The following is a 21,364-nucleotide window of genomic DNA, read 5'->3' as shown; positions in this document are numbered from 1 at the left end:
GCTGTACAAATAATGAATGTTTGGACTAGGGGGGTAGACTGAAGAAAAACAGGGGAGGGAGGCCGGGATTTGGTTTGGATCAAACCAAAACAGATTCTTTTTGGCGAAACTAAAAAATAATTTTGCTTGGTATTCACTCCAAATATTTCCTTTCCCCTGAAACAAGGGCTTTGTTTGGTTTTCTTCCCTTGCATTTATCCTCCCTTTTCATTTGGGTCCATTTGTGAATAAAAAATGCTAGGAGGTTGGGCTGATTCATTTTGAACATGGTGAAATAAAATGTTCTGGCATTGGCTAGAGGGTCGCACCCAAAGAGTCGTGGTAGATGGGTCGGTCTCGACCTGGAAGGGTGTGGGCAGTGGGGTCCCGCAGGGTTCGGTCCTTGGACCGATACTCTTTAATGTCTTCATCAGCGACTTGGACGAGGGAGTCAAATGTACTCTGTCCAAGTTTGCAGATGACACAAAGCTATGGGGAGAAGTGGACACGCCGGAGGGCAGGGAACAGCTGCAGGCAGACCTGGATAGGTTGCACAAGTGGGCAGAAAACAACAGGATGCAGTTCAACAAGGAGAAATGCAAAGTGCTGCACCTAGGGAGGAAAAATATCCAGCACACCTACAGCCTAGGGAATGACCTGCTGGGTGGCACAGAGGTGGAAAGGGATCTTGGAGTCCTAGTGGACTCCAAGATGAACATGAGCCGGCAGTGTGACGAAGCCATCAGAAAAGCCAATGGCACTTTATCGTGCATCAGCAGATGCATGACGAATAGGTCCAAGGAGGTGATACTTCCCCTCTATCGGGCGCTGGTCAGACCGCAGTTGGAGTACTGCGTGCAATTCTGGGCGCCGCACTTCAAAAAGGATGCGGATAACCTGGATAGGGTCCAGAGAAGGGCCACTCGTATGGTCAAGGGCCTGCAGACCAAGCCCTACGAGGAGAGACTAGAGAAACTGGACCTATTCAGCCTCCGCAAGAGAAGGTTGAGAGGAGACCTTGTGGCTGCCTATAAGTTCATCACGGGGGCACAGAAGGGAATTGGTGAGGATTTATTCACCAAGGCGCTCCCGGGGGTTACAAGAAACAACGGCCACAAGCTAGCAGAGAGCAGATTTAGACTGGACATTAGGAAGAACTTCTTCACAGTCCGAGTGGCCAGGGTCTGGAAAGGGCTCCCAAGGGAGGTGGTGCTCTCCCCTACCCTGGGGGTCTTTAAGAGGAGGTTAGACGAGTATCTAGCTGGGGTCATCTAGACCCAGCACTCTTTCCTGCTTATGCAGGAGGTCGGACTTGATGATCTATTGAGGTCCCTTCCGACCCTAACATCTATGAATCTTCTAAAATGCAGCATTTCCCCTTGGGAAATTTGGAAACAAAACGTCTTGGAAATAGTTATTGAAAATATTTTTAAATATTGATTTTTTGGTCTCTTTTCATCCAAAAACACCTAAATTTGATGTTTTGGTCCCTGCACAACATTAATTTTCCCACAAAGTTACTGCTTATCAGGTCTACACCCACACCAAATGCAGGGAGCCTCCAATCAGCAGGAGATGGGTATGTAGGAGAACCTCAAAGGGGTCTGTGATAAGTTGGTCTCACCATGGTCCTGTTGTCACAACTCTCGCACTGTCCAAACAGTGTGACATGGATGCTCCTGCTGACTTCGTAGCTTGCCAGGGCACTACAGGAACGGCAGTCTATGCTCACGGGTAGGATCTGGCCAGGTTCAATCCAGACCTGCAGGCACAAATTGGATGCAACCCACCACAGAAAACAAGGCCCATTGAAAAGCAACCCATAAGAAACAGAGCAGACTCAATGTAGCAGAAAGGACAAGCCCCTGGTGCACAGAGTGAGACCTCAGCACAAAGTACGGGAGACATGAGCTCCTGGTATGGGACAAAATGAAACTCAAGGGAGGGACCTGGTACATAAGCTGGAGTCAGGAGCCTTTCATAGGGCATCTCCAGACACTGGATAGACATGTCCAGTCCTAAAAGGATGGGGATCAACAGTCACTGCAATCCATGAGCTTGAGCACCAAATCCTGTGTGGCCCCAAAGACAGGTTAGGGACTTAAAAGAGGACCTCTGGGATCTCAGCCCACAGCCTCATCCTGAGAAGAAGGCAAATGCCTCCGTGTCACAGCAAACCCTTTCCCCAGTGGACTTGCTGCACTGCACCTCGGCCTCCTTCCCCAAAGAGCTCCATAGCCTGAGCAGGGCTCTCCTGGAAGCTCCCCACTTGAAGCTCACCGTCTGTGCCACAGAGGCTGGCTCCTTCCCAGGCTTCCAGATGGTGAGAGTGAAGAAATAAGTGGTGGCTTTACATAGCATGGCATGGGGAACTGTGATGTTGGCACCAGCCTGCAGTGGAGGAGAGGCACACGGTGCTGAGGATGCATTCTGAGAGAGAGAGAGGGAGAGAGAGACCTGGTTAACTCATGCCTGGGCCCCTGTTCTTGACCTTCTGCTGAGGGAGAGGAAGGATGAGGAGGAGAGATTAGGACATTGAACCTCCTGTGTGAACAGTGGATGTGGGTATGGTGGAAGGAGGAGGTGGGGGACTTGAAAGGGTGACCCATTGGTGGGGTTGGACTTACCCTGCCTCCTACTCCATTGGTGTCAAGCTGAATCCCCCCGATCTAATGGGCATCTCACCCACAGCACTCAGAGCCCCAGTCCCATGTGGACAGCACTGAGAGAAGCCCCTTGTCCCACCCAGCTCTAGAAAGGTGTGTTGCAGCCTGGCACACTTTCTGATTTCTTCTGCCTACCTGAAGTTCACAGGTCCAGTGATACTGAAGAGAGGTGTCTCCATTCATCCCCACATCAGGATCGTATGAGCTGCTGCCATCCAGAACCAGATCCAGTTGGGCTGACCAGCTCCTCCATGACCCACCTCGGATGACTGGAACTAGCTTGCTGGGGATCACGGTGATGTCCAGGGAAAGCACCTGGGCCAGAGGAGTGTGCTGCAAGGAGGCGGTGAAGCGCAGGCAGTGAGGGCCGATGTCCAAGGAGAGCTTGGGGAGGATGAGGGATGGGGTGAGAACATCCACGTGATGCAATGGGACCAGGCTGGCCTCATTCAGGTGCTGACAGCCAGGGCTGCGGAACACCTCCCACTGATACCGAGCCCTGTAGGCCGTGCACCCTTTCAGGTCCACGCTAGCTTCAAAGTAACTGGGGCGAGATTTGGGGATGGTGGCAGGTGGCTCCATAAGCCTCAGCACAGGGCTATCACACTCTAGCTCCTGCACGGTAACTGTCACTTGTGCCAGGACAGAGCTGACGTCATTGTAGACCTTCACCTCCACCAAGAAGTCACCAGGCTGGCTGAACTGGTGAAATGCCCTCCAGTCCCTCCCTCCATCAAAGGTCTCCTGCAAGTCCCCGAAATCCCACTTCAAGCGGAGATCACTGCCACCCACAGCCAACATGCTGAACATCACTGTTTGATTGACGAAAGCCTGGGTGCCATTGGTGGTCAAGGTGGCTGCCTCTATGGGCATTTGCAGGGGCACAGTCACCCTCAGAGAGGCTGCACAGAATGGGTTGCTGGCCTCTACTCGGATGGTGAGGTTGCCTTCTCTGGGTGGCATGTACCCCACCTGCTGACCTGCTGCTTTATAGTCCGGGTATCCAGGCAAAGAGAAGGTCCAGAAGAAGGTGATGTTCTCCCCAGCTCGCACCACAGCGGTGAGCACCAGCTCCTTGCTGGCTTCCAGGACAGCTGGGCAGCAATCCAGGAGACGAAGCCCCCTCACCTTCTCCACTGCATGTATCACAATGGATGCTGTCTGCAGGCTGACGTTGTTGAAGGCAGATGCCAGCACTGGATGATAACCGGCCACTGGGAAAGAAGAGCGATGGACCCCTCCAGGGACATCCAGGCTGAACCCCAGAGTGGGGAAGTCAAGGGCAAAGGTCACATTTGTGCCTTTCAGGGTGTGCAGCCTAAAGAATACCCTGTCATCAGTGCACACGCCATCCCTGTCCACTTCCATGGTCAGCCCAGCCACAGGGTCTTGGACAGACACAGGATACCAGGCTGCTTCCTCGCTGATGTCATTCCAGGCTCGAAGGGCTACTTGGTAGACCCCAGCTCCCTTGAACCTACAGGAGATATTCTGTCCATGGAAGATCTGCTTCTCCTCCTTGCTGTGCAGCTGCCACTCCCACGTGATATCCGAGCCTGTGGCCACTGAGCCCCAGAGCTGTGTAGATGTGTCTGATTTCAAGAAAAATGGGAGAGTAGTTCCCTCCACAGTGAAAGTCACCCTGGAAACAGGCTCCTGGATTCTCAGCTCTATGGAGCCATTGCTAGATCCTAAGATATTGGAGACTGTGACGAACACCAGTTTGGAGCCCAGAGTGGAGAAGGTGTAGGATAGAGCTGAGAAGTTGGTAAGCAGAGGCTGTGCATGATCCTGTACATGCCAGGAGTAAAGCAAGCCAGTCCCAGAGGTCACCAAGACGGTCAGGTTCACTGGGTTCCCCACAGCCACGCTGTCGGTGGCTGTGTGGACCCTCACACCATAGATTCTCTCCACCACCTCAAGGGGAAGGCTGGTGGACACTTCTCCCAGCGCATTCCCAGCTCTCAGCTCCACCAGAAGTTCCCCGCTTTTGTTATAACAGAACATGAGCGACTGCCCTCTTGCAGCCAACATTTGGTGCAGCCCTTGAGAAATGGTCCACCAGAAGGTGATGTTGGAGCCCTGGGTAACCTCAGCCATTACCATAAAGGGCTCAGCAGCCGCGACGTACCTTCCGTGCACCACGTTCTTGCTGTGGATCTGAACACCCTGGGCTCGCTCCTGAATCTCAATAGTGACATTTGCCTTCTCTGCGCTCACTGAGTTCTCAGCAGTGACAAAAACCAGGAAGATGCCGGTGGTAGGGAAGATGTGTGAGAATGTGGCAGCCCCCTCCTCAAAGTCATATGGCTCACCTACAGCCCAGAAGTAGTGAACATGGTCCCCTGCAGCCAGAGAAACTTCAAAGGTGACCTCTTGTCCAGCTTCACCAACTGGCTGTTGAGGGCTCATGGCCAGCAACCTCACTGGGGTCAACACTGCCAGGGCAAGCGATGCGTTCCTACGGCTGACCTGGTTCTCCCCAGTCAAGGTGATGGTGATGTTTCCAGCTGTGAGATATGTGTGGGAGGTGCTCTGACCCACCTGTGTGGGAGAACGGTCCCCAAAGTCCCACATGAAGGTGGCGACAATGTCTATGGGGACCTCCGCTGTGAAGAGGTAGGAGGTGCCCAATGCCAGAAAGTTCCCCGTTTCACCACCGTGGTGAATAGTGATGGTACCAACCACACTCTGAGCCACGATATCCACCGAGGCATTCTGCTGGCTCACCTTGTTCCACACAGTGACTGTCACCTGGTATGATCCGCTCTCCAAGTAGGTGAATGTGATTTCTGGAGACCTTGAGGGCACTGGCTCTTCACCAATGCCAAAATCCCAGTGGTACTGATACTGGTGCTGGAGGTCTGGTGCTGGAATCACTTCAGCCTGGAAGGATAGGGGCTCCCCTAAAGCTATGGCCAGTGTCAGCACTGTCAGCTTCACTGAGTGGATTCGATCTTCTACACAGATGGACAGCTGGTGAGAAGCAGTGCTTGCCATGCCCAATACGGTCAGGTTCAGCTGGTAGGTCCCAGGTGCTGGGTAGCTGTGAAGGACTGTGGGGTCACCATGTTGGACCAAAGGGGTGCTGCTATCTTGGAAATCCCAGCAAAATTGTACCCCTTTCCCTGGCCCTGTCACCACTGCCTGGAACTGGGTTATCTCCCCACTGGGAAGGCAGCTAGGTGCTAGGATGTTCGTTATCTGGAGCCTGTAAACCTCAGCCACAGTGGAGACATGGGCAGAAGAGGCTGCATTGTGAGCTGTCACCGTCACTGTGTAGTTGCCTTCCATGGGAAAGGTGTGAGAGATGATGCCTAGTGACAGGTTGCTGTAGATGGATCCATCCCCCATATTAAAAGACCACCAGACATCTGTGCCAGAGTCCAATGTGACATTAATAACTGTGGCTAAACCAAGCTCAGTTGGTCCACTGGAGGCCAAATGGAGACCCATGACACCATCGCTGACCATAACAGCCATGCCAGACTGTACCTCACCCAAGCTGTTGTTGGCTCGAAGGATTACATTATACACGCCACTCTTCCCAAAGCTGTGGCTCACCAATGAATTTGCTCCTTCCTGTGTGGGTGATCCATCATTGAAATCCCAGGAGTATATGATGCCATAGGGGGAAGGGTAGGGTTGTGCCTCAAAGCAGACAACCTCATTCACTAGCGGGTAAGTGGGAGTCACCAAAATTGCCACTTTGGTTATGGGGATGACAGCCCGGACTTTAGCCACCTGCTGAACTCGATCAAATTTGTTGACAGCCTCTGTGGTCACCAGGTAGTCACCTGTGGAAGCAGAAAAGACGTAGCAGGGTGGAGTGGTTTTATGTGGGAGTTGGATCTTCTGCAATGTTTATAACCAGAGGAAGAAGTCATCATTTTCATTGGGCTCAGTCTGTTTTTAGTCACTTGTACATTCATGATGACATCGTCTCTCTCACCTCATCTTCTGTCTGCCCCTCTCTTGGTTCCCTCCTTTGTCCCCTTTCTGCCTTTTTTCTCCTCTGCCTTTGGGAGCCATGGACCAAGACTAGGGGCCCTGCTGAATTCCCCACGACCTGCCAAGCCCTTTTCTTACCTGGCTGAGTGTAAGTGTGGGCTACTCTGTCCAGCACTTGCACCCGTTCTACCTGCGGATCTGGGCGAGGCAACTGAGCACTGTATGGGGGTGACATCAGGTTCTCCACCACTGGGCTGCCATCCCCAAAGCCCCACCTGAAAGCAGAAAGGAAATGAGTCCGGGCAGTTCTCTGGCAGTGAGTCAAGCCAGGGTGAGAGTAGTTAATGCACATTTTGGAATGGATGTAAAACCTCATGCTGCAGGGCTAAAGCAAATCTGTAACTAGAAGGGGTCAGGATGAGACTAACTATGGGGAAAGATGAGCAAAAGACAATTTTTGCATCTTCTGCTGAAGCATCTGGTGATGGCCACCATCAGAGATTGGGTATGGGACAGATGGGCCACAGACGTGAGCAATATGGTAGTGCCTACACTGCGGGGGCACCGTATCTCTTACAGTTTAGTCTGATGTACAAGGAGCAAAGGATCCTCTAATTGACATGTTACAGAAGATGTCATTTATGCCTATCAGTGTAGTCAATCAAGGCCCAACTGTTCTATATCATCTGCAACTATTTGTCACTGGGGCTTGATTCAGACACAACTGGGGAACTTAATCCCTTTGGGAGGTTGGCCTCAAATTCAGCAATATTTAACCATTCTTTTTCCTACTCAGGGGATTATCTCCACCCTCCTCTCAGCTTGATTCCCTTTGTGTCCTTCCTGATGTGAGGTGATGCTCCAACTGGACACCACACAATGACGTGAGTAATGGGCAATAAACCACACCCACCACAATGTCCTCTGAGGGGTCATTCCCTCCTGGAAGCTTCCTGGTGATCCTCTCTAAAATCACACCAGATTAAATTGACCCTATTGGCTTGACCTCTATGGTTGAAAATCCCCCCCTGAAGACTGGGGACAGAGAGCTGTCCCTTCCTGGACCCCATGGGGCTGTCACCTCACAGTGACTTCCACAGCAGTGTCCACTTTCACCCTGAATATCAAGGTTTGGAGAATGTTGACTGGCACCACCATTGGGATCCCCAGAAACTCAGGGTTGGCCAGTGGATTCATAGGCTCAGCTCTCAGTGCTATTTCCACAGTCTCCGAACTCACAGGGTTCTCAGCTTGCAGCTGCATGGAAAGAACAGAACTGCATCAAAATGGGTAGGAATGAAAACCCTGTGCATTCCCATCCACCAGCTTCCCCAACCCACTGCCCTACCTCAGCCACACTGCCTCATGACCCTCAATGAGGGTCTCATCACACAGCTCAACCTTGGACTATCTCACTGACAGCTCCCTTGATGCATGTCACACATCTCCCAGATTCCCAGCTGAGTGCCCTTTGCCATCCAAGTGGTTGGCAGAGGTCAGGGAATGATGGCAGTACTGAGCAGTTCTCCAAGCCTGCTCAGGATGAATTCAGAGCAAGGAACAGAAGGAAGTGGCCTAACATCTATGAATAATAGTCAGGGCAAAGCCACCCAGAGAACCATGGTCGCTACCCTCCGCAGTGACCTTTCATATTTGAGCTGCAGAGGAACATGCAGCAACTCCCACTTGGAGGTCAGCCTCACAGAGGGACAAGCAACTGGGGCAGATGGGTCTGAGAAGCAGGGTCTTAAGTCAAGCTGCTGCAGTGATTTCTGACTCCTCCATGTAGTCTGACTTAGAGCATGTTGAACTTGGAAGAGCAGGCTTCTGCATTTACATTTTAATAATTAAATGTAAATGTAAAACTTACAGCTTAATAATAATTGGCAAACCTGTCTGTATATTTGTCCCTCTAAAAGTATGCACTTGGGGGGGGCCTCATGGCACCTTAGAAACAACACTTAAAACACCCTGACATTTCTGGGAGGGGGTTAAGAATTGCTGTCCCCATTTCAGAGGTGGAGAAACTGAAGTGCAAAGTGATAGGTGACTTGTTTAAGAAAAGCCCCAGGAGCCCCAGTTACCCAACCCCTTGCTCTGATGACCCGATGGCCTTTCCTTGCTTTGTTTGCCTCAGATAAAGCAGATTGTGGTGGCTTGTAACATTGCCTCACCTTCAGCCGGTAGGTGGCTGGCTTTTTGAACCTGACACTGTAGGTCTGTCCATTGTAGGCAAACATGCTCATGTTGTCAATGACCCAGGTGTAGGAGATGGAGGAGCCCTGGCTGAGCTCTGCAGAGAATACCTGCCAAGCAAAGCAATCAGGTGTTGACTCAAGCCCTATGGATGGGATGGGATGGTCTCCAGTTGCTACATGCTGGATGGGGCTAATGGGAAGGAGGTGGGAAGCTCCAGTGTGTTTGAAACAAAGTGAGACATGAGCTCCTGGGCATAGCATTCACTTGCTTCCCAGAAGCCATCCAATGGACTTTATACAACAGGTCAAGCTCACTTATACTGAAGCAAGAAGGTGTGAGAGACAATACTCCAAGCCAGACTGGTCCCCAGGGTCTCAGGCAGCCTGGGGGACCTTTGGGCTGCCCTTGGAGATTTCTGCTAGATGAGAACAGCATTGTCCTGCAGCTCAGGATACACCCAGTGGTCACTGAGTGAGGACCCTACCCACAATAGGTTTGGTATTAGAGCACCATCAGCATTCAGCAAAACCACAGCATGTCAAAGAGGGGCAGTAGCATAACCTACCTGGGACACATCTACTAACATCCTAAGAGGACCAGGAGGCATCACTCGGAGACCTTTGATGGTGTCATAAGACTGAATCTTTACTGATAGCTTCTGGGAGCTGACCTTGTTGGACACCAGCACATTGAGGGTCTCCATTCTTGGCTCCTCCATGAGAAGCACAGCAGAGGAGAACCAGGTGTCTGCAGTGTCTTTGTGGCAGGCGGGCACACGTGGCACAATGCTGGCAGGGCAAGTGGGCTCAAAAGGCATCCCAGCCTTATTCACAGGTGCCATCCAGTTGGCCACGGCATTACAGCCAGAGAGGATCTTGACGACCATCAGCGTTCCACGTTTTGTGGCCACATGGAGCTTCCCGTTGACTGGTGTTGGGTGGATAATCTGAAGCCCACTGACCCTGGTCTGCACCTTCACTGTGCAGTCCATCTGCCTGCTACTGACCACGTTCTGCACCGTTGCCATGTAGGTGTATGTGCCGGGCTCTGAATGTCCACCAAGAAGAGGGCTGGTGGCAAGGCTTCGTGTCCTATATGCAAAGGTGACTCGGATGTCACAGAGGACACTGTCCACCCATGTAGGGTTGGTAAAGCCACTGATGTCTTCTTCCCACCAGCCATCCTTCACAAGGCTGATGTAGCTCTGGCGCCAGGGGGAGCTGGAGTGGTGCAGACACTGGAGGAACAAGCCTGCCTCTGCATTGTGCTGTATCCCAATAATGTCATTGGGGTTGACATGAGTCTCCTCTCTAGGCAGGAGGACCTGAAATGCACAGAAAGAATCATCTCCCCTTGGAACTGTAGCATCCACTGTCACCAGCTTGGCCTCAGAGCTTACCCTGCCATGAATCCTACCTCAGGTCCTACCTATGACCTGAGAGGGACAGGAAGGAAGACAATAGGAGGAAGAAACAAGGAAGAGAGGGATGGGAGAGGGAAGGGGAGGAGGATGAAGGAGAGAGGAAGCTGGGAAGGGCTGTTACCCACCACTGCTTAATTTAATTTAAATTCCTGAGTTTTGCCAGGGTCATTGCAAGGCTCACAATGCATAGGGGTCTGAGTGTCAGGTCTGCACGCTGTAATGTGGCATTTACTGACCCTGCCTCACAACAGGATGATGGCACCCCTCTCCACAAAGTTGAATCGCTAAGGTTCACACCTAAGGATGCCACAAAATTGCTGCCCCGACACACAACAAACACCAGCAAGTGACAATGCAGGGAGAAAAGGGCAGGAAATAACCAGACAGGAGAAATGTAGGAGAAAGAGAAGATCTAACAGGATGAGGTCCTGGAATCACTTACATGGAGGTGGCTGCTTTTGCTGCTGGGAGGGAGGACCATGGAGAGGTCAGCCACTGGCAAGTAGGATGGAGGGGTCGCCATGTAACGTGGAGGGCTCGGGAAGGGCAGGATAGCGGAGGTCACATTCTCAAAGGCATAAGAGCTACAAGGGCTGGAGATGTTCAGACAGCCTTCTCTCAATGGGCACCACTGCTGCCCACCAGGGCACCCACCTGTGGTGTTGCAGAGTGGCCTGGGGTGACAGCAGGTGAATGGACTGTGAAGCAGCTGACAGCCTGAGAAGAAATATAGGCTGCACGTTAGGGCAACCCTTAGAGCTCAAAGGCAAAGCAAGCTGCATTATAATGGTTTCCCACTCTGGGCGTTCTCCTAAACATGTATTCCATGCTCTGTGTATTCTCCTGAACACCCACTACAACATATCATTCAGATCGGCAATGATGTTCCCCATCTTGATGGAAGAACCAAACAATCAAGGAGAAAAAGGGCTAATAGGCAGGTTTTGAAACCAGATCTGGACTTCTGACAGCCCAGAATTTGAATTGGACAAGGAAGATAAAGCAAGACAGTCTCCTACTTGGGAGGAACAGTCTGGAGGAAGGGGGTACTGGGCTAGGATCCAGATCTATTCCTGGCCCTGCCGTTGACTGACTACACAGCCTTTTGCTAGTCACTTAATCTCTCCTCTCTGCTCTTTTTGGGGATAATTACTGCAGCCCACTTCTGGTTGCACCTGGAAAGTAATGGAAGAGGAGCACCTGTGTGTGTATCTACTTTTATTTGGACCGGGAGAAAAACCTGACTGGTTTTCAATTAGCTCTATCCACACTGCTTCCTGCAGAGGAAAGCAATAGCAGCCAATGACTTCCTAATTAGAAAGAAGACATCCTGCTTAGAACATCCTCTTTGGAGAAGCATAACTTAAGAAAGGATTAGCCCTCTTCTATGTTTCACTTATCAGATTGCTGGGAATCCTGCCCTGCTTAATTTTGAATGCACTCAAATATCAAGTTAGTTTCCAACATGAACATTAACCCAGGGGGTGTCTTTTCTTCAATGGCATTTCTACACTGACAAAAGCTCCAGTTAGATGCAGTTATACCAGGGTCAGTATAGCTTATTTTGCTCATTGTAATGATATAGGGTATTGTGGCAAAAGCCCATGTTTGCTGCTACAAGTACGAGAGAATTATGGAAGCTGAACTCTTACCAGGAGGGACCAAGTGCTGGTTGGGGTTGCAATATGGGCGAAAGATCTGGAACCGGATGAGAACAGGTTTCTTTATTGATTGTACCCCCAAATCCACGGAGACAAGGGCGCCTGCCTGGCTGAACCAGAGGCCAGGGAAGAGCATCAACTGCAAGACAGAGGGCCAAGAAAGGACACATGGGACATGTGAAGGAGAAAGGTCCACAAAGGCCTCACGGAGAGATCTGAGAGGGGAGGACAGGGGTGGGGTGGCGATGGGTCCATTTGTGCTGTCAAGATGTGATGCTCTTGGGATGTCTGGGGCTCATGTTACTTCCCAAAGATCTGTGCTGTAGTCAAAGCACAGCCCTGTTTATCTAGCCTGGGAGCAGGAAATACAATTTTCTCATAATTTCTGGGCCTTAAGCACTAGGAGAACAGCCTCTGGTTGACATTTTGCTGCTTCTGGGCAGCTCTGTGTTTCACCCCCAATGGATACGCAGTGAGTGGTCCCAAGTCAGGGAGGGAAGGGTGAAGACAGCTCATACGGACCCATCTATAATACTGACAGGCATCCGCCTCAGGGGTCATGGCCTGGACATTACCTCAATGTGGTTGGTTCCTATTAGAGGAGGCAGCTGCTCAATGCTGATGTTCTTGACCTCATAGGCTCTGCTGAACACCAGCACTCCTGTCAGGAACAGGTCTGGGTTGGGCAGGATGGCTGCAGACACAACACACGTGGTCACTTCTCTGTTTGCAGAGCAGTCAGGCCCTGCTGCCAGCGTGCCTCGCCGACCCAGCTAGGATGCCAGGGCTCGAGGAGACCGGCTGAGCTACAGCAGGATCTCAAGGCAGCAATGGTGTAGGCATGGGTGCAAGCGCTTTGCTGAATCAGGGCCCTGGCCAACAGACAAGGCTGATGAAATGAGGGGCTGGCAGGCAGAGACGGAGCTATAAGACCCTACCCCTAGAAGCAGGTGGGGTGTGCCATACCTCCAGCCCTCATCTCACAGAGGAACAAGGACATTGCAGAGCACCGGCTGCTCTTCCAAAGCCCTTTGGAGCTGAAGAGGTGCATCTGGATACAGTTCTCCTTCCCCTCAGGCCTGCCTGAGGGTGCCCAGTTCTGGAAAGAGTTCACAGGGCTCCCATCGACCCAGCGCAAGGAACCCAATGAGCTGAGGTCACCCAACCCAATCCAAGCTGCACCAGCACTGCCGAAGAGAAAGACAGAAAGGACATCTGCTTACTGCACAACAGCTTTGGCAATTCAAGCCCAGAAGTCAGCTGGGGAAGGGAGTGGGTGTTGGGGTAGGTAGGAGGCAGCTGCTCAGTGTTGATGTTTGGTCCCACTGAGTACCCCTAAGACAACCCTACAGCATTTAAAAGGGTCTGAATAATTGGTACTTTTCTGCCAACACCAAAGATATCCCCCAAGCACATGAAGCCCGATCCCCTCAGGGCTTCTGCGCCCTAGGAGTGGCTCCCATCCCATCTTGCACTGGTGGAAATAAAAAGTGCAAGTTGAGCACCCAGCCCAGTCACATCCACACACAGGGCTTCCTGCAGCTGCTTCCACAATCCACGGGTTGTAACACAATCCATGGGGTGACATCCCTTAATAACCCCAGCATAATCACTTAGGGCTTCCCTGAAGGGGCATAACGGTTGGTTTCTAGAGGTGCCTGGCCTTGGCAACCTCTGCTAAATTGAAAGAAAGCTGGAGGGTCTCACCACTTCTGATCCTCCATCCCATAAAGACTAGGGTCTGGAACAAAAAGCTCTTGTTGGGGTGCCTGCTTGAAACAGTTCCTTCCTAGGGGTGGTTCAACATCCACATCTTAGGCGGTCTAAACTGCACGTATTCTGCTGTGGCATTACACCCTGGAGAAGCACGATGCCTGCTACACCCACTGTCTGACTGCCTCTAAGCCTTGGGGTATGAGCAACCCCACCTTGGGGTGATGGCACTAGGGGAGGGAAGGTGCTTGACTGTCTGATGCCTGAATGGCACCCACCCCCATAGCAATGCCAGTATTAGCACAGCAATAGGGCTGCAGCAGGGCATGCACCTGGGGAAAGTCTCCTGCAGGAAGCTCTGCACCTCTTGAGAGCTTACAATGGCCAAGTCTCCTCCTGGCATTGCTTGGCAGAGCTGTCGGGCATCCTGCCAGGTCTCCTTGGCTTGGCTGAGCCAGTAGCAATTCAGGCTTGGCAGATGGATCCGGCCACCTCGGGGGCAAGAGGATTCATCTGGAGAGGAAGAAGGGGAAATGAGGAGCCTGGACAGGCCTGCCCCATCCAGGCACATGGCTGAGTTTCAGGGGAGTTTGTGTTCCCAGTCCTTTCCGACCAGAGGCTGAGAACCCATCTCTGGAGAAGGCTCAGTCTTCCTTGAGAGGGACATCCTGTGAAGTTCAGTTGTGGTACCAGGCCAGTCGCTTCCCTGAGGGCCCAGACACAGACAGATGAGATAGCCCAGGAAAAACTGGTGCCATTTATCTGCAGTTCAGAGGGTGACATATAATCTTTATTGGTTCACTTTGCTGAGGATGGGAAGGAAATGAGGGGTAGGAAATAAAGACCATGACAGGTTATTGGGGCAGGTTGATCTGTATCGCTTGGTGAAATGGTCACAGTCCAACCAACTGCAAACCTCTGGTGCTAGGATGGAAGGATAAGGAAGGGAGGTAGTCTACCAGTATTGCTAATGTGTTTGGTGTCTCACTTCCTGAGCCCACCAGGATAGACCTAGGTGATGCCCTTCAGGTGACAAGGCTGGAGGAAGCAAAGGAACCCCAGACTGGAGCTGTAGGGGAACAGGTCAGTGTGGATCAAGAACAGAAGCCCAGAGCTTCACTTTATGGCACTACAAGGTGGTGATGAGGAGACAAGGAGAGGAGCAGGGTATAGCGGGATCTTACTCCACGAGAGGTAACTCTTCCCAAAGCAGGAGCTGACACTTTTGGTGCCATAAAATATCTTGGGGTTAGGAAAGAGGAACAATAAACAATACCAAGCGCTACGCTGAAGTCACATCTCTCATCCTGTAAGATCCTAAAGTTCTTTCCAGGCAAACGGATACAAGAATCAATTCACCCACCGCCGAACTGCAGCCACCTCGCAGTGGAACAGGGCAGCTGCTTAAGAGCCGAGGCAGAAAAGAGCGAATGCAATACCCAACGGTGCAGGGAAACCGTCATCGCCTCAGCAAAAGTCTAGGCCAGAACAGGGGGACTAGCCCCACTGTTCTTGCCAGAAACAATGCCACAGACTTTTTAATAGACAATCCTGGTTAGGTCCTCAATTTTTTGTCTGATCCCAAAGGGACCCTAGCATGTGGGGCAAGGGTGACTACAGAAGGAAGTCCTATTCTAAGGGTCTAGATGGAGGCAGTCCTTCTCCCTCATTCTAGTTCCCCCAGATTTCACCGCCCCCGCCCGTGCCGCACTTGTTTCTTTCTGGTCCCGGTCTCTCAGCTTTAACCATTTTCTACCATTGAATCCCTGTGTGCCGATGCCCCCACCCAACTCCAGGGCTCCACGGCCAGAAAACTCTCTCCAACAAGCTGGGGCAAGGAGGCCAAAGGAAGTCATGGGACTGGGACCTGAAAGAAGCTCAGCAACTGCATCCTAAGGGGAAAGCACCTGCTATTACCTTGGGGGCCAGGGGCATCTCAGCTGCTGGGGGCAGCCCCATCCTGGCAGCAGCAGTTCCTGGCTCCCGAGCCCTTTGAGCAGAACGCTCACACCATAACGAGGAAAATCAAATCCAATCAATGCGGCCATCGCCATGTCCAGCTTGGTTGCTGGGGAGCTGGCAAGCACCCGGCTTGGCATCCCTGCGTCCCCCAGCAACAGCCGAAACACTCCTGCCACAGAAAGCCAGAAAACCCATCGCCATGGCAACTCCAAACAAAGTTTGATCTGTTCCAGACACTAAAACATCCCGGGAGACTCCCCTGCTCCCACAGCGCGGACCATTGATCAGCTGCTGCCAGCACCTCACCAAGGCTTTCCAGATGGACCGAGTGCTCTTGGAGAGTCTCATAGGATTTTCATTACAGCTGGAAGGGACCTTGCAAGACCATCGGGTCCAGCCCCCTGCCCCAGGGGCAGGAAGTCAGCTGGGGTCAAATCACCCCAGCAAGATAAGCATCCAAGCGTTTCTTAGAGTTTGCTACTGCTCGGGGTGCCCCAGGCTTCGAATAACCCACAACAGATCCCGCTCCATATCCAGCTTGTCCCTGACACTAGGGGAAGGACAAAGGGTGATTTGGAAAGGGCTCCCTGCCTGGGTGATGACAGCACTGTGATCCCAGGGTCAGGCCTGGCTGAGAAACCTCTCGCGCATGGCTCCATCCTCGCCTTTAAGCCCCCTGCCTGCTTTCACTCCCATCTGCTGCTTACTCATGGGAACATGGTCCTCAAGTTGAGTCCTCCTTCCCTCCATGCTCCCACTCTCGCTGTCAGGGGTACAATCAGGATGTGGGCCATCAGGGCTTGCCCCTAGAGGGTTGTGCAGAGCATGTAGAAGTAGCTGGAAGGGACTAGGATGTGGGCGATCACCAAATGCATAGGGGATGCATAGGGGGTGCACATGCACCCCCTGAGAGTGAGCACTCTCAGCTTAGGTGACGGGCAGGGGGGCAGGCAGAGCACTGGTGCCCCCCTTCCCCCCAAGAAGTGCTGCTGGCACTACAGGGCTTGTCATCCAGCCGTGGGGAGACCCCCCACATCGTTGACATTGCTGCGGCCACCTGCAGATGGTCCCTGCTCAGCCCGTCCTTGCTGCCGACACCTGAGTCGCTGCCTGTAGGCGGTCGCTGTGCCCCCCCAGCCTCAGGAGGCACGCATTGCCTATGACCAAATGAGTCAGCTGGACAGGTGTTGGCAACAAGGGGTTCAGAGGCCAACAAGTCTGGAGAAAAAGGGTCTGGGCTGGAGTCTATAATGAGGAGTCAGCAGGCAGGAACCAGGACCTGGGACACTAGGAATCAGCAGGCTGGAACAAAGAAAGTAAGAACAAGGACTCGGAAGCTCAAGACAAGGCTGAATGGCCTCTGTCCTGTCGCAGAGCATCCTGGGCACTGAAAGAGCTGCTGCTGGTCAAGCAACTGGGGCCAGGTGGAAGCAGTTAAGTTACTGGCAGCCAGGCCCACCCAGGGAACCAGGACAGCTGGGGGCAACTGAGCTTGCCTGCTGCCCTGACTCCCGGCACCTGCTTTGTGCTCTGCACATTCAATCACTCCATCCCCTGCCCTCAACCCAGGGTTTCACACTGCCGCATTGCTGCAGCACTCGGGTGCCAGACCTCCATTCAGGAATTTATCCACACACCACTTGACCCGAACCACAGAGTGACTGGGGGACATCTCCAAGGCTATGCAGGACATCTAGAGCAGAGTCAGGGATTCAACCTCAGTTTGCAGCACAGTGTTCTTGTAAACTGGAAGTATGCTGGCCCAGGATATAAATTACCTATGCAGTGAGACCCCATGGCTTTGGCAGCATGGCTAGACAAGAATCAGCTTCTGCTCTGGGGGGCACTGAGCACAAGAGTGTAGACCACTCCAAAGACATTATATAGGAGCAAGAAGCCAACATCAGTTGTGCTACCTGGCGCTCAGATCTCACTGACTATCACTCCGTTTCAGGCCACGAGCTAAGCACCAGGTGAAGGCAGAAAGAATGGTATCAGAAGACATGCTACTGATACCATCCTTTCAGTATCACGGCGTGATCAAGTACCAGTGAAGGGTATCAGTGCCCAGGGTTGACCCCAAAATATTGAGTTAGCTGGACTCTTGGCCTGTTTTTTTTAATTGTTTCAGGCCAAATTAGTCAAATCAGTTTTGAATTCTATCGACAGAGCAGAGGTCAATCGTTCAAGTCTGTGTGTGCTACCATCAACAAGTATCCTACCTCCTAGACTACAGTCTGAGGCTTCAGATACTCCCAGATCCATGGGAAGATCCTATGTGCAAGCCCCAAACCTGGAGTCCTTGGGGTTCAGATGCCCTCTAGTCTTGCTTGCCCTTAGCCAAAAGGCTGTAGGAGCAAGCTAGAGGGAAAGCCCAGGAGCAATTTCCTATCACCATGAACTGTGTAGCTGAGATCTTCCCACTGGAAGGCCTTAGTAGACTCCCGCAGGAGTGCCCTCCCGCAGTGCAAGGCATAGGTCTCCACTTTCAACTACACTAAGTTATTCAAGGCTGGGAAGGAGGGGGTCTCCCCTGCCAGGTATGTAAAACCACCTGGGCCAAAACCATCATCATGGTATCTCCCTAGAAGACCTTAGATAAGCCACTGTAAGACCAGCACCTCCTGCTTTCCCAGAGAAGCCACCCAAGCCTTGTCCTGTCACTTCCTTGCATCGAGTGACTCTTACAGGCTGCATGTGTGAGACTGCCTGGGTCACTGGTTTTCTGCGGAAGGGGCTGAGTCCTGAATCTCCGCAGGGCAACCCAAGCTAGGACAGTACAACACAGACATTTTACTCCTTGCCATCCCTTTCCATTCGCTTCAGTATGACCCAGCTGCATCCAGGTGCCTCCAGCCAAAAGCCCTTCTCAAGCTGCTGGGCATAGCAGAGACACCTCACCACTGTATGTGACCCCAGCAGGATGCCAGCAGGGCCAGCACAGCACAGGCTCTGACCCTGGCAAGGAAGAGTTCAAGAGCATGCACATGCCATCCTCCCGCCTTCCTTCCCCCTCGCCGCATGCACGGCTCTCCCATCCCCTGCCCCTGCCCCATTCAAAGCAGCATTCATTCTCCGCAGCTTGCGCCCCACGTACCAGCAGTCCCTTTGCCCAGGAGGAGGAGGAGCAGCCCCTGCAGCTGCAAGCCATGGCACAGAGCTGCCAGCCTTGCCATGCTGCTCAGTGGAGAGATGCCATCTTGAGAGAGATCAGTGTAACGGGCCCCAAAGAGCCTCATGCCGTGCCCCTCACCGTGGCATCTGGGCTAATGCGACACAGAGCCTCATTCTCTCTCCCCCACCTCTGTGGGAGGGAATTACCCCTCCTGTCCCTCTCCTGCCATCCTAGCCCCCTCTGTCTCCATGCCCGTGCAGCTCCTCTAGCGCTGGAGGCTCTCTCCCCACATGGATTTTGCTGCCTTCTGGGATACGCACAAAGATTTTGCAGGGCTTTGCTCGGCAACTAGATCTCTAAACCCTTTCTTTGTGGCTGCCCCGAATCTCCCTGGAGACGCAGATGCAGCCCTCCCTCCTGGAAAGGAGGCAGCTTGCCTCATGCGGTCAGGCAGCTGGTTGTCACAGATCCTCCTCCCTGCCTCCTTAATGCCTGCTGCCACCTTCCTTTGGCGCTGGGGGCCCAGCACCGCCTCCGGGCCACCCCTCTCCAGAGCTGGGTCTTTCCTCCCTACACCTCTTACTGGAACACCCTTTCTGGTTCCCCCACCCAACCCCACACCGTCTAAGGCCTGTCTACCTTGACATCTGCCCCCACGTGCCATCCAGGCTCCTCCCGCTCCCGCACCATCCTTTTTTCTCCAGGACAATCCCGAGGGAGAAATGAAGGGGGTAGAAAGGGCAGAGGTGCAACACCCGCTGCTCTCCCTCCAATACTCCAGTGCTGCCGCCTCTCGTGGAAGCTCCCCATCTCACAGGAAAACCAGGACCCTGCTGAAATAACCCCCCGCAGCCTCTCACCCAGGATCTCTTGTCCACTTGGTATCATCACTCTCCAGAAGACAGAGAGGTCGGTGCCCCGCGGGACACGGATCCAGATGTCAGCTCTCTCTCCAGTCCCCACAACAGTGGGGCACTCCAGGCCCACCAACGCCACGGGCAGGATCACGCTGACACCCACTTGGCGCAGCAGACTCCTCTGCCCAGTCTGTGCCTTGACTGTCACCACGTACATGCCAGGGAGCGCATACAGATGCTGCGCTCTGGTGCGGCTGGTGATGTACTGCTCCCCTCTGTCTCCAAAGTCCCAGGTGTACACGGTCCCAGGCAGTGGGACCTCAGCGGTAAATTCAATCATCTCATGGAGACTGTAGTACGGGCGAGCAGAGAACGACAGGCTCACCTGGGGGGAGGAGAGCAGTGGAAGCTGAGACACAAAAACACAGGGGCTGGGAGCTTGGGTCCCTTTCCCCAGCTTCCAGCATGGTGTCGGAAGAGGTCCTTTCTATGCCTCTCACTCCCAGAGCCCCTCCGCTCCCCACCAGCAGTTAAAGAGCTCTTCTTCTCCACCCCGCTAGCCTCCTCTTCCAGGCTGGTAGGAAACTCCATGCATCCCTCCCACACAACCAAAGCTCCCTCCATCCACGCTTCCTTTAGTATTCCCAGACAAAGTCAAACGGTCACAAACTGCTGGAAGACCATTTTAAACCAGACAGAAGGAAAAACTTCTTTACCGTCCAAATCTCCAGAGCCTGGAATAAACTCCCCCCCAGAAGTGGTGCAAGCATCTACTCTGGATACGCTAAAGAAATGCCTGGATGCTCACTTTGCTGGGGCGATCCGACCCCAGCTGACTTCCTGCTCTTTGGGCAGGGGGCTGGACCCAGTGATCTCACAAGGTCCCTTCCAGCCCTAACGTCTATAAAATCTATAAGCTCATATCCAGGGGGAACAGGGGCCAGCTGAAATCCTTTCCCAACACTGAGACCTGCCCTGACCAGCTGTGGAAGAGCAGTGGTCCACATCCCCTTCTTCGCAAGCTGTGATGACTCCTGGTGCGGTTACCTGGACAGGATACACAGCGTGGATGATGGTTTTATTGCAGACCTGGCTTTGGATTTCATTGGAACACACTTTCCTGCAGTCTGTGGCCGCTTCTTCACTCAGCGACCCGCACAGGCAGCGGTCTGCTCCGTCCAGGCTGTAATGCGTGTGCTCCTCTTGGTAACAGAGCACGTGGCAGGAGGCGCGGGTGTGGTGACCGAGGTGAAGGGAGGAGTATTGCAGGACTGTGTCTTTCATTCTTTCAGCGTCCTGCACACACGAGATGAAATCAGCCGCTGAAAGGGAAGTGGAAGAAGATGAGTTTTCGGCTGGGCTATCAATGTGAACTGTGTGGAAACTGCAACGCAGCAATGGGCTTTTTTAGACCATGACAAGATGTTACAGACCCAAAGCAAACGTGGTATGGGGGCACGGCACAGAACGGGAAGCAGAGTGGGCACCGGCCTGGCTGGGTGTCTGCACCGGACTCTCCATGGGTTGGCACCTTGTGCCACCATATACACCTACACAAAGCCAAGGGGTGCTGCACACTCAGATAATTCACACGAGGTGGCATGTTCTGCTCTCCTCCGTGTAGATTGGCAAGGAGTGCCAGTAGGGGCGAGCCAGGCCTGCTACCTATGGGATGCCTTCCTTTGGAAACCCCAGATAGGCCCTTTCCAAATCTCTACCCTTGCAGAGCTGAACTCCAGATCAAGGCTTGAACCCGGCAGCCCAAGGCCATCTCTGCACCAAACCCACATTCTCACTCCTTTTCAGCTTCCCCTAGTTTTTATTGGGGATAAAATGCC

The 21,364-nt window shown here is 52.9% G+C and overlaps 1 protein-coding gene across 1 annotated transcript in view; it reads right to left on the bottom strand.

The window, feature by feature from the left end:
- LOC102563884 (polycystin-1) overlaps positions 1-21,364 on the bottom strand; it is a 53,713-nt gene that overhangs the window by 30,250 nt on the left and 2,099 nt on the right. Inside the window, exons 4-17 of the mRNA XM_019494235.2 lie at positions 20,574-20,848; positions 19,530-19,911; positions 13,925-14,105; positions 12,846-13,066; positions 12,455-12,573; positions 11,871-12,018; positions 10,661-10,935; positions 9,361-10,119; positions 8,771-8,902; positions 7,678-7,853; positions 6,735-6,871; positions 2,781-6,442; positions 2,260-2,409; positions 1,604-1,741 (exon numbers count right to left, since the gene is read on the bottom strand). Of these exons, the coding sequence (XP_019349780.2) occupies positions 1,604-1,741; positions 2,260-2,409; positions 2,781-6,442; positions 6,735-6,871; positions 7,678-7,853; positions 8,771-8,902; positions 9,361-10,119; positions 10,661-10,935; positions 11,871-12,018; positions 12,455-12,573; positions 12,846-13,066; positions 13,925-14,105; positions 19,530-19,911; positions 20,574-20,810 (6,717 nt within the window). The 5' untranslated portion in view covers positions 20,811-20,848. The remainder of the gene's footprint in view (positions 1-1,603; positions 1,742-2,259; positions 2,410-2,780; positions 6,443-6,734; positions 6,872-7,677; positions 7,854-8,770; positions 8,903-9,360; positions 10,120-10,660; positions 10,936-11,870; positions 12,019-12,454; positions 12,574-12,845; positions 13,067-13,924; positions 14,106-19,529; positions 19,912-20,573; positions 20,849-21,364) is intronic.

Source organism: Alligator mississippiensis, chromosome 8, assembly GCF_030867095.1.
Source record: "Alligator mississippiensis isolate rAllMis1 chromosome 8, rAllMis1, whole genome shotgun sequence".
Lineage (NCBI taxonomy): Eukaryota > Metazoa > Chordata > Crocodylia > Alligatoridae > Alligator > Alligator mississippiensis.
Note: the sequence above shows the minus strand (reverse complement) of the source record. Positions and strands in the feature narration are given on the sequence as shown.